This window comes from Scylla paramamosain, chromosome 27 (genome assembly GCF_035594125.1).
Source record: "Scylla paramamosain isolate STU-SP2022 chromosome 27, ASM3559412v1, whole genome shotgun sequence".
In the NCBI taxonomy this organism is placed as follows: domain Eukaryota; kingdom Metazoa; phylum Arthropoda; class Malacostraca; order Decapoda; family Portunidae; genus Scylla; species Scylla paramamosain.
Window position 1 is genome coordinate 10,776,496 of NC_087177.1, and position 12,813 is coordinate 10,789,308.

The 12,813-nt window shown below is 35.9% G+C and overlaps 1 protein-coding gene and 1 long non-coding RNA gene across 11 annotated transcripts in view; one reads left to right on the forward strand and one right to left on the reverse strand.

Moving 5' to 3' along the window:
• Positions 1-12,813, forward strand: part of LOC135114197 (uncharacterized) — a 226,004-nt gene that overhangs the window by 185,777 nt on the left and 27,414 nt on the right. The window lies entirely within an intron of this gene.
• The window catches only part of LOC135114196 (calmodulin-binding transcription activator 1-like), a 182,597-nt gene that overhangs the window by 10,820 nt on the left and 158,964 nt on the right, over positions 1-12,813 (reverse strand). For 8 of the 9 annotated variants that reach the window (XM_064029936.1, XM_064029937.1, XM_064029941.1 and 5 more), the window contains 16 exons: positions 12,552-12,813; positions 10,566-10,692; positions 10,002-10,114; positions 9,642-9,800; positions 8,303-8,436; positions 7,556-7,779; positions 7,120-7,360; positions 6,094-6,330; positions 5,251-5,351; positions 4,689-4,745; positions 3,365-3,495; positions 2,989-3,137; positions 2,242-2,423; positions 1,286-1,431; positions 823-986; positions 542-616 (listed from right to left, as the gene is read on the reverse strand). The exon at positions 12,552-12,813 is cut by the window's right edge and continues 1,052 nt beyond it. In XM_064029936.1, coding sequence (XP_063886006.1) covers positions 542-616; positions 823-986; positions 1,286-1,431; positions 2,242-2,423; positions 2,989-3,137; positions 3,365-3,495; positions 4,689-4,745; positions 5,251-5,351; positions 6,094-6,330; positions 7,120-7,360; positions 7,556-7,779; positions 8,303-8,436; positions 9,642-9,800; positions 10,002-10,114; positions 10,566-10,692; positions 12,552-12,813 — 2,502 coding nt within the window. The remainder of the gene's footprint in view (positions 1-541; positions 617-822; positions 987-1,285; positions 1,432-2,241; positions 2,424-2,988; positions 3,138-3,364; positions 3,496-4,688; positions 4,746-5,250; positions 5,352-6,093; positions 6,331-7,119; positions 7,361-7,555; positions 7,780-8,302; positions 8,437-9,641; positions 9,801-10,001; positions 10,115-10,565; positions 10,693-12,551) is intronic. The other variant, XM_064029939.1, reaches the window with a different exon arrangement.

Genomic DNA, 12,813 nt, shown 5'->3' on the forward strand with positions numbered 1-12,813 from the left:
CATGAAACATCTACATGTTTGAAAGTATTTCAAAATTAATGGAAACATGAATTTCCACTTATAATTCACGACTATAGTAGAATTAAGGTTTGTATTTTATGTCCCATTTTAATGCAAAGGCAGGATAGTAGTCATGGCTGACCAACACCACTTGAACTGTGGTGACTGGTAAAGTCTGACTGGTAATACATTGAGAGTCTGGTTAGAGGGTTTAATCCCTAATCACTCCTTTACTCATGGCTTTAGATCAACTTCTCATTTTCAACACACTGATATTTATAATCTCGGTTGAAGGCAGAATCCAAGGGCAAGATATACTACAGTAAAGACATGTACAACTACATCATCACACTGCCATCTACCACAGACCTGAGAAGCTACAGCTCCCACACTAATTTTCAGAAAGCAATGTGCAGCAAACCCATTATCCCTAAAGCTTCTCTTAAAAGCTAGCATATGCATCAATTTGAGTAAATAACAAAGCAAGCCAGTAACACACACCTCCAATGTGTATAAAAAGAGCTTATCTGCCATCACTTACTTTTGCTTTGTCTGCCTCATAAATTGTTGGATCTTGCGGGCAGCCTGGTGTTGTCGTCGCTGGGAGTAGGTCCGCCTGGAAGGAATGACAACTCATTACTTAAACACTTAACTGACAATTACCTCATATTCATCTACAATTTTTTTCACATATAAGATTTCATTATAACATAAAAGTTTGCAATAAAAACTCATAATTTCTCTCATGTGAAAAAAAGCACAACTTAATGATGGCATGGCATCAATGGCACTTCTACATTTAAAAACAAATGCACAACTCACTTCAATGTAGGGATGGGAGTAGTTTCCCGTGACCCTCTCAGAGTAAAGTTAACATTTGTATGGCTCCCCTCCAAACTTTTCTTGAAACGTTTATGCTCACAATAAGAACGAAACTGATTTTGGATTAAAGTAGCAGCTCTACTCATTTGTCTGAAGTAAACATACTGAAAAGTAAAATTTTAAAAATAAGATGAGTTAACACTTTAATATTATATATAGTCAGCAGCCTACCGTAAAAGTTCTTCAAGAAGTAGAAAAACTAGTTTTCAAACTAAAGAATGTTGTCTGCTTCATGCAAAACTCTGCCAGAAGGTATAGAAATTCCCTTTTATTATTTTTATTTCCAAGTAGGTAATGTGTATAACAAAGAAATTAAGAAAATATCAAGATGACCACTTAATACAGTCCAATGAAACTAACTGACTGACACTACAGTTTCTTGCAAAAAAAAAAAAAAAGTCACCTGTTTATAGCGTCTGTAGTAGTTCTGAATCACAATGGCTGCCTGTCTTTCTTTATCCTGTTCTTGGAGGCGTTTCCGTCCCTTGTACAGCCTGTATGCCTTCTGAATGGTTTTGGCAGCCTCATACAGCTCCCGCTGCTCGCGATCTAAAATTAGCAAATATAAATAAGTCAGTGATAATAAAAGTACCACATTAAACATACAGAAGATTCTATAAAAATCATGCAGAACTGCAGTTTAAGAAAAAGCAAACATAAACATGCACCAGGTTTTGGAATGTCCCCATATATTTTGTGCAGCAAACAACTAAACAATGAATAGGAGGGGAGGGGTGAATCCTTTCCCCAGAAATTTTACTTACCACAACGTGAAATATGAGAAAAACACGTTTAAATTATTATTGTTTTAGATGTTCTAGTGTATCAGTCAGAACACTGTGATGATGATAATCTTGTCAATCAGTCAGAACATCAAAATAATAATAGGATTCCCTACTTGTACTATATAGGTAGGTACATGTTTAGGTGGCCTGTTATTGTGGTGCCCACAGTATGGGGTTCACTAATGTGGATTTACTTTTACAGACAAGCTCATATCTTGGATTTTTTTCTGCTTTCTTAAATGGCATCCTTCATATGATAGTAGCCTCAAATGAATGAAAGATATAAAAGAAATAATGCTGAATTTTCATGATTCTACTTATATGAAACAACTACTGAACACTTCATGCCTGAAACTCAACAGTCTACTTCAGCAACAGCAGTCTCTTAAAGGTTTAAGTACTTTCATATAACCTATTAACTACTTTTTATCTGCTTGTAATACCAACAAGAACTTAATATTCATTGGCAAAAGGCTGAATTTTGTTTGTGTAGTACACTAACATATACCAACTCCATTAATTAATTTCAAACTACCCTTCAAAACCAATTTAAAGAATGAGGAAGATCACTGACCTGACAGTGTTAAATTGGAAAAGTCTCGAGAAAAATCTCTGGTGGAGGCTTGGAAAAACTCTGAGAAGTCAGCTGTAGTGGGTGGGGGTGAGGGGCTCTCCAGGGTGAAAGAGGCTGGGGAGGGTAGGCAGCTGGAGGAGGCAGGACTCATGGAGGAGCTTGGAGTACCAACATCAATATATCTGCAAACATTTGTTTTATCAATTTCCCTTCATACTTTAGAAAAAAGGAATCAATATCCATAATGCATTCCCATTTTTCCAGTTTCAATATTTTTATTCCCATATCTCCCAAAATCTACATGTACCAAATAATTTATGAAGGACTCACTAACCTCCTCAAGAATTATACTTCCATTCATCATCTAGCACTACCTGTGTTGTTATCTTATTCCTTTGTCCCTGAATCTTTCAACCTGAAACCTTTCTTTTCTGATTCCTTTCTAAATTTCCATTGGTCAATAATTTCCTTAAGTGTAGCATAGCAAGATATCACAACTATTATATTCAACACATATGCCACTGGTTCCCAATCCTGTCAGTCTATTAGTTCCTTTTTTCACCTTATACTCATATTTTCCAGGAATACTATTGTTTGCTAGAAACAAATCTTTCAGCACAGACATCCACCAACTGACTGACTAAATGCCCCCACTGCATTCTGTGTACCTAGTCACAACTAACAGTAGATAGGATGCATTAAGTATCTACACTTGTATATTGCAAATAGTCAAACACAAGTTCTCACCTATATGATGTAATATCTGATAACTCAAAGTTGAACTCAGGTGTGGTGTCTGGAGGTTCATCCAGGATTACTTCCATGTCCAGGTCTGATGAAGGTGGATCAGCTGATACTGGGCTGGACTCTAGCTGCATCAGTTCTTCTCCATCACTCTGTAATAATATCAACAAGTCAATGACATCATCATGGAACATGAGATCATATGGAACAGATGATCTCATGTGGGTCACCACGTGCATATTGTCTTGTCCGTTACTACTCATTCCTACATTACGGGACTCTTTCAACTTCACAACATTTATTTCTTAGCAACATAGCACTTTTACCATTCTTCATCTTATATACATCTTATATGGAAAAGAAATTGCCAAGAAAATACCTTAATTCGCTCAGGAAGTGCAGCTATGATCTGCTCAGCAAGAGTGAGAACACGACTATCATCTGGGGCAGCCAGGCCAGCCATCTCTGAGCTGAGGGATTCCCGTCGGCTTGCATAGCTGCTGTCCACACCTGTTGACAATATGCTGCCATTGTTTCACACTTAACTATAGGTTTTATGACATACTGTCTATCATGCTTCACAAATTTTATCAGTAGTTCTGATTTAATTCAGTAAGGAAATGAGAAATGAAGGATAAACAGATTGTAAGATAAAAAGATTCTATACATGAGAAGTCATGATAGTCTTGTCATGGTCCAGGGAGTGCATCTATTTAGTCACAAACCACTCATACATGTGGTTAACAAGGGCATGCTATGTAACCTACCCACAAAGTTACAAGTACATGGGCTTGATCCTGTGTGCTCCTTTACAAAAGAACAAAATATGAGGAAAGGAAGCCTTGATATGAAGGAATGCAGGACCTGTTGCTAATGATATGAGGTGTTTTGAAATCACCTTCAGGGATTTAAGATTCTAGAAGTGGCTGGAATTTTGAGACCTGGAGCAAATTAACTGTGTCTGGCCATTGTTGTCTATGTAAGTGATATAATCACATTTACGAAGCTTTGGAAAAGAACAGAACTGTAAGGATCAGTGACATGAACCTACTCTAGGGTTCGAAAAGAAACCTTTACATGATAGTAATAAAATGTAGAAAATAGTCTGAATCAGTAAACTAACATTTCCTCCTAGTATGTTAAATTATGAGGCAATGGTTTTCATTATACTAATACTGGAGTTGGGCAAAAACACATATGAGACTTAAAAGTTGATAGACAATGGAAATAAATGGGCAAGTCTCACTCTGCTACATACATAGAGTTCAGAAATACTGATGCAATACAAGTAGCCATAAATTACTAGCTTCAATTTCATCCCAATATTTCAATATTAACTCTTCCAGTATTTTTACAAGATATACCTATTTACTTGGTTGTAGTAAAAAGAACTACAAACAACCTCAAGTCATCTAGTAGTCTCCATACTTACTTTTATTTTGCTTTGCCTTAAAATTACAGAGGTTCCTTAGACATACCACCTCCAGGAATGCTTGTGAATGTGATTACAAATGCTACTGCATGCATTCACATACCTACTATCTTGGCTACCATATTTAATGGGGGATATCAGCTTGGTATAAAGATACATAAGTATTAGGGGTGTCATAAAAAAAAACATATGTACAAGCAGCAAAACCAAAATCAACACAATAAACCTCTGTAAATAAACACAAATAACTGCCATTTAACGCTCAGCTCACCTCTGAGGGATGAATGTTCCTCCTCCTCTCCCTCCGCCTGTAACTGGCAGCTCCCACCTGCAGTAACCAATCATGCCAAATAGGTTACCTTTGTAATGCTCCAAAACAGAAAAAAATTGAAGAATTTTGCTACCATTTCCCTTACCTACTGTATATTTAGCTGAAAATTTAGTTATCTTAAGTATATTGTTTACTCTAAGGTATTGAAAAGTTCCTATACTGGATACTAAATGATGAAACAATACTGAAAAATATCTGAAACAAGCAATAGAGGATACTGAAAGTAAGTGCAAAACATGCAAAACACAATCATTATAATTAAAATGTGTACTGTAAAATATGAACATGCCTAGGATAAAAAAATAAGAATAAAAAAAAATTAAAAATAAAAAAAATTGAGGTAACATTCTGAGATACTAAGCTGTAAAACTCTCAGGAAGAACAAAGAAATCTGGAACTTGATAATGCTCATACAATTTAGCAAATCCCAAACCAGCCAATGAATAGTGACATGAGGGTAAGAATGAAAGTGTTAAACTGAAAACCTGCTGATTGATCTGACCTGGAGTAAACTGGAAGGGCATGGGAGAGTCTACAATGTCCTCTCCATGGTTGTCCAGGGTAAGGGAGGGTGTGGACACCTGGGGGCTGGAACCATCACCTCTGAAAGTATCATAAAAGGAACATTATCTTCTTTATCAGAAGCAAAGTTGTGTTAATTGAAAAAAAATATATGCAATGCTGACTTGTTTAACAACTAAGTACAATGCTCAGAAGTACACCATAGAGGATATTGGGACAATTTCTGCAAGCAGAAGTGAAAACTGTTTTACAAAAACACTGCCTATAATTAGACAAGTGACCCATTTACACTTGAAATTTGCCTTTGAAAAGGACAATAAAATTGCATAGAAAAGAGGTGAAAGCTTTTGGTTCACAACCATCTAGGTCTGAATTTCTTTTAGCACAAGATGAAAATCTGAATGTTTATCTCCTTTCAAAATGTGGCCAATGATCATCTAGAAAAAAAAGTAGATTGTGTTGCCCAATAGGAGTGAAAACCCAGTGATTTTGTCTTCTCAGGGACCTTTTGCAGGAAGAGATCAAAAATGGTTTGCTACAAATTCCTCTGCCTTTATTTGTTTTTCTCATCATTAAATGTAATGGAGATGAGGTACATGACATTGGGTACATTACTTAATGTATATTACACATAACAAAAGTACCATATATACAACCAAAACTTCAATCTAATCTCCATCTCTTGAACTTCCACATCTATGAAGACCATACAAAACTTTTCTACAGCCTCAGTTATTATCTTTTTACTTTGTCATTTATTTTTTTACTGTGTCACATCCACCCCATAGTGCACGTGTGTGTGTATACATTAGTAATGACTTGCCTGGAATACTTCTGCAAAATATCAAGGCCTGAGTCTAAACTGGTTCTCTTGTAATTGTCCACATTGGCTAAGTTAATGCCAGAGTCAACTGAAGGTCTCTTGATAAGTTTGCCACGGCGGACTGAAGTGTCGCTCCAGGACGAGGCAGGTGACAGGCAACTGACTGGACGCCCAGGATCCTGTTCGCTGCTGAGAGGAAGGTCTACACTGAGGTGTCGTTGCTTCTTGAAGTCACATCTGGAACAATGAAAGCAAAGAACTATTGTATTGTCTGCTTATTCAAAAGCTGACTCTACAAAATCAAAGAGTGACTCAAATGTTGAATGATGAAAATGAATGGAGATGCAAATGATGAGAATGTCTGTGAGCCCTTCAGAGAGGTTTTGATTGGTGTAAATGTTGGGAGTGGTGATGAAACATGCAAAATAATGGGTGAAAGAGACTAGAAAGTAGTGGTGGAATTATATCAGTAACATGGGAAAGAAATGTACCAAAGTGAACATGAGATTTAAAGAAATGATAATATAAAGTAAAAAATGGTCCATACAAGTGATAGAAGGATGTGGCCACATTTCTCCTCAGTCCTGGTCACACACATTCCAAGCACAAGTGTCTGGATCATACTGGAAATTCTGCCAGTCATGTTGGTAATCTTGGTGCAGTGAAGACTACAAACTGCCACAGCTTTGTTTCCAGCATATCCATGAATGCATGAAACCGCCCCAAAATTTCCCCAGTATTGTCTGCAACATGTTGCTAGTATATGTGTGACATGTTTCCATCATGCAATGAACAGTGTTTCAGACAAAGCTCTAAGGCAAGTATGGCCATGGCTTAAAAAACTCAAATGAGAACACAAGATGACTCTGAAAAAATTGTAAAAAATATAACTAAGATGAAAGCCTACATTAGAAGGAAGTTAAAGATGAAAAACTGGGAAATAAATGTGAGTAGCAAATTTTTATGAAAAAAAAATATAACTAAATGCCAAAACAACACCCCCACACCTGTGGTACATGACTGTACCTGCGGGGAGAAGGTCGGAGAAACACATCAGGTGAGTGGTGGGCCACTCCAAGCACAGAGGAGCCAGGGCTGAGGCTTGTGGTGTTGCTGCATGAAGTGGTGGTGGAGGTATTGCTGTTGGTGGACAGCTGAGACAAGGAGGAAGAGGAAGATGAGAGAGACAAGTTAAGTCCCTCCAAGCTGCCTCTTTGATCCCTCTGTCCATCCAGCTGTTGTAGTTCCTCTGCTAGAGCATGATGGCCTGAAGATCATAGGTTTTACATTAGTCACTTGAAGCTGTCTACCCAAACACATTTTTCCATTTATTTACTCTTAAGATTATATGATGCTTTTTCAATGAAACTCCTTTTATGAGGTAGATATATTATTATATCTTTATTTGAGTTTGTACCTTAATTTGCCCATGCAACACTGACAAAAATACATTTTCATTTACCATTGATGGTAGCACACTGCAGGGGAGTTTGTCCCAGCTGATTTCTGGAGTGCAATGCTTGTGAGTTCCAGCGGTAGAGCAGAAGGGCAGTGTGGCGGTGGCCTCGGGTGCAGGCCCAGCTGAGAGGCGTGCAGCCCCGGGAGTCCTGACGCAAGGCATCTACCTCACACTCCAGCACCAAAGATGGATTTTCCTCACGCCATCGCAACAGTGTAACGATTAACCTTAAAGGGATTAATGACAATTACATTTCATACATTTTTTAGGGTGTAACATTTGTTTTGAAACATGGTATCATAAAGTAACAAAAAGTTTCAACAGGTCATATGTAAAGCATGTGATTTAATAATTTCAAGTATTATGTACATTTCTTTCCCTACACCCAATAGGTATAACTTTTTTATATTTCTTCACATTTTTTTGGAAAATCTATAAATCTAAGTACAACACAAAATTTACCATTTTCATGTATGCATACAATACAGTACAAAATGATTGAAATTATTACAAAATGTAAGACCTTTGAAGACTATGAAGAAGACAGTGTTTAATCAAATTTAGAACTTTCTAGGCACTTGGGTTATTTTCAATTTCTGAGACTTACCCTTCCTCTTACCTGAAAATTGTGGTATCACATGACTGAATATTACCCGTGCATTTAATCAATAACTATCATGTAAAACAAGTTCACTTCTCATTCTAGTAGAATGTCACCACAAAACATCACAAAGATGTACACATATGTACCTAGAATAACCTAGCATGGCTGCCAGGTGCAGGAGAGTGAGGCCATGCAGCTCAGGCAGGCCAGAGGCAAAGCCATGGTCCATGCTGAGCCACTGCTTGCCACTCATCCTCTGACAGTATGACACAACTCGCTCCTGAAAGCAAACAGAAAAATTATAAATGCTGTGATGGATACAAACAAGTCCCTACATGCAAATCATAACATATAAGGTAAGCTATAATAAGCTTTACCAAAAAGAAATTAATAATCTCACATTCATGTATCTGAATATTTTACTATATTTCTGGTAGCAATTATAATACAAGCTTATTGTCTAATTCACAATATGAAGTGATATAATAGCAGCAATAATTATTAATTCTAAGCATACTCTTTTTCATATAGCCAGTTATACCCTAATATCTGGGGCAGCTTCTAAAACATAAAATGATGGAATCCTATTCAGTGTTGAATTATAAAAGATGTAACATGAGTTTATGCAGATATTACTAATGGTGAATGTTCCTCCTCCCTGCCTAGGCAGCCATGGTGCCACCTGGCCAATTATTCTATTTGTTGTTAATTACAACAATATCCTTGTATAATGTTTATCAGTAAATGACTTGTCCATTAATACGACTAGTCTTGTTACAGGATACTGCAAAGCTCCAAAACTTGTAGAAATCATGACTGAAAAATTCACAGTTTCATCAGTATAAATCTATGTCAGTATACCCTGCCAGGGTTACGTGTCTGTTGCCCTCCAACATTTGAAATTCATGACACAGCTAAAAAAAAAAGCCTCAAAATGCATATGTGCATAAAAGATTTTCCCCTTAGAATGACCTGTATTTTCACCTCAAGCAATATCAGCAAAAGCTCAAGATACATCCTCAATACAGTATCTTGAAATGCACATTTATGGTTCTTGCTGCATATTTGTAGCTTTATTAAATTTTTTTTTATGCATGTGCCAGTTTCTTTTTACTGTACTTTTTAACAAAGTATGAAGTCTAAAAGGACTATCTTACTGATATAGAAAAAGCACTATAAAGAAAATCCCATGAATGACAATTATTTCTTCTCAGACAATGCATAATGCTTCTATCTCAGAAGAATTAAAGTCACAAGGAAGGTGGAAAAAGTCATATAAACTTGGTTTCCCAATGGAAAAGGAAAACTGGATAAATATTGGTAATTCCATATTAGAAGGACAGGACAAAATTAAGCATCAAGTAAAAAGTAAGGCATGCAACTTATCAAATTAAGTTTATATCTATAAAAATGTAGTACAAAACACCTTATAAGGCTGTTAAATGCAAACAGCATTATATTTAAGCTAGAATCACAAAGCACTACCTCAAAGTTATGAGCTTTGTGCATCATGACATCATTTTCATAACTGGATGGGCTTTTCTGGCTGTCTGGGCAGACCTGGACCCTTGTCTCCATAGTCTCCAGCCGCTGCAGGAGGGTGAATTTGAGCAGGTGTTCATCCTGCTCCCGTATGACCTGCTCCTGTGTGTCAAGCAACCATGTATTGTTCATTATAATGACTCAATAAAGAACATCTCAACATGTTCTGCAGTAATACCAATATTATTTCAAAGACTGTTTTTTCTTCAATTATAGGAAAAAAGAAATTAACTTCAACTAAGCCATATTTAAACTTATCAGTGATTCAAAGAACTCTGTGCATCACAACAAATGGAAATTTACCTCTTTGACTTTGTTCTCATCGGATGGAGGTTTTTTGTACTCAAATATCACAGAATTGGAGATAACAAAACCCTCACAGGCAACCTGAAGAGTCACTAAACCAACTTCATGTGCTGTAATAAATTTGAAAATCATGTGCTGTAATAAATTTGAAAATATTTATACCAATAAAGTAGATTACTTATTCATCAATACTAATTACTATAACATAGTAGTAGCCTTCCCTTCCCTTAGGTTATCCCCTACAATATTAAGACAGTTCTAGTCTTTCATTTAAAAGTTGCTTATGCATACTTTACTTGTATGCAGGTTTTAATGTGTCCTAAAGTGATCAAAGTCATTCAGAAATGTAATATTATATACACAAAACCAACACTTACAACATTTTTTTCAAAGCTAAAGAATATATATATATATATATATATATATATATATATATATATATATATATATATATATATATATATATATATATATATATATATATATATATATATATATATATAAAGCAGAGACTAATTATGTTATCATTTACAACAAAGATAGCTGACGTCTCAGCCTCACCTGGGCAGTAGCACCGTAGGACGCCTGACTGAACAAGGGTGGTGGATGTAGGGACACCATCAAAAAGGACAGTGTAAGGTGAAGAGCTGCTATACCATGGCCCCGTTACCAGCACCTTGACTCCTCCCTGTTCAGTGAGGTAGCATTAAAAAAAGCAAGGTGGTATTTCCATAACTTAGATAGAAGAACTTTACAATGTCTAGAATTTGAATATGTAAACAAATCTAACACCACATGATGCTAGTATTTCTTTGAAAGAATCAACTGTGTTTATCAGCAGACATTTCTTTCTTACCTACGTTATTCATCTTCTAACACTGACTTTCTTTTTCATAATCAAAATTAATGAAGTGCACTACATATTATCACTTGTGTGTTCTTCAAGCCAAAGCCACCCATGACCAATTCAAGTATTTACTCATGGTATTTCAAATCATTCATATTTTGTACATGTAAATGACAGTGGGATGTGGAAATAATAAGAGTAACTAACCACCATTCATGGCTTTCAATATTGTAACTTTATCACTTATTTTGACTGGAATGTTTTGTGTTTATGTTGATCACTCTTGTTGTTCTCTCTCTTAACATCACTGTCCATCTCATCCATCTTTTCTGTGATGGAAGTCTATTAGATAGCAAATAATAACTTCAGGGTGGAAATACACAAAAAATAATGGTAGTCTTACATCCAAAAGACTAACTATTATTCACTCTACAGTTTGAAACTTATTGACAGCTTCTTTACAAATACAGTCAGATCATCTACAGAACAATGAACACCTTTAACAAAAAAATTTAGCAAAACATTTTTTATTTACTTTAATCTGAGATCAATACTAGTATGAACATCATCTCATCATTATTTGGGAAGAAGAAGGCAGGTCAACTGATATCAATCTAGTCTTCTACTACAGATCCTAGCTGAATAATATTATTATAATAAAATCAAGTAAGAAAGTAACAGACTGGCATCATCACCTAATATGAATATGATATTTTCATTAATATAATTTTCCACATGATTATTCATAGTTTGAAGAATTTAGCTTGTAGTTTATCTCTAAATAAATAACTGTGAGGTCTATCCTGAAAATATCCAGCCATTAAATATTAATGGATAAAAAGAAGGCCAATACCTAAGGCACTGGTGCCTGTCTCCTGAGTATTTCCCAAGGGACTTGACATTTATTCCAGTGTCCCTTCCACTTTGCAAAACAGTCTGCAAAGTCCTCCCTTGAAGCTACTCATCATATTCTTTCTCATTTCATTCACAGTTTGAAATGTCCTCACATTCAATGAAATTTTAACTCAGGAAGAAAGTTGCAAGATGCAGCAAGTCAAATCGGGATTAGGAGACTCACAGGTCTGGATGATGTTTTTTTTTTTTTCTCTCTCTCTCCCCAATGCCACATTACTTTATGTCAAAGTCACTAAAATCTCTGAAACAACAAACGATGGAATCCATAGCTTTTCTAATTATCACACAACTGTCAATTCTTCTACTAGACTGCAGTCTCATACATGTAACACTTTCATGAGTTCTGCTTATTGAAGGCTATCCTGAACCCCTTTTAACAGATTATTAGTAAGTTTAGAATTTCATTATAAAACTTATCTAGGTATTACTTCTTCATATCTACTGCACCTACAGCAAAATGTGATATATATTTGCAACCCACTTAATCATGAAACACATGACAGTCACATAGTGCAAAAATTTACTTTTGCAGGATGTCTATTCAATCATGCATAATAAGGTTCCCTTTATGGGTTAATGAACTACATCAGGGATGTGTAAATGAACTACAAGATATTCAGAACAGATGGACATTTTTTGGATGATTTTGTGCAAAGCAAGCCCAAATCTATTTCAAACTTTTAACATTATGGCTTAAAACTGATATAAATGATAAAATTGATATAAAAGAATGCAATAAAGAAGTATTATATATGAGTGTCATACAAAACCATAGGTGAGCTTACCTCAGGATATGCCCACTCAGGAGAGTAATCTGTTATGTTAGCAGTGTTTTCCCTGTAGTCCATTCGGGTTGTCTGCTGACTCTGATTTGTCACAGACTTGCCACTATTGTTTGTGCTGCTGCTGCTGCTGCTATTACTATTATTACTATTCAGGTTATCTGGAGGGGATGTGTCATAATGATCCAGATCAGGAAAATCACTCAGCATATCAAAAGCATCAAGATTGGCCAGAACGTCATCCTCGGGTGATGTCATGTCATTA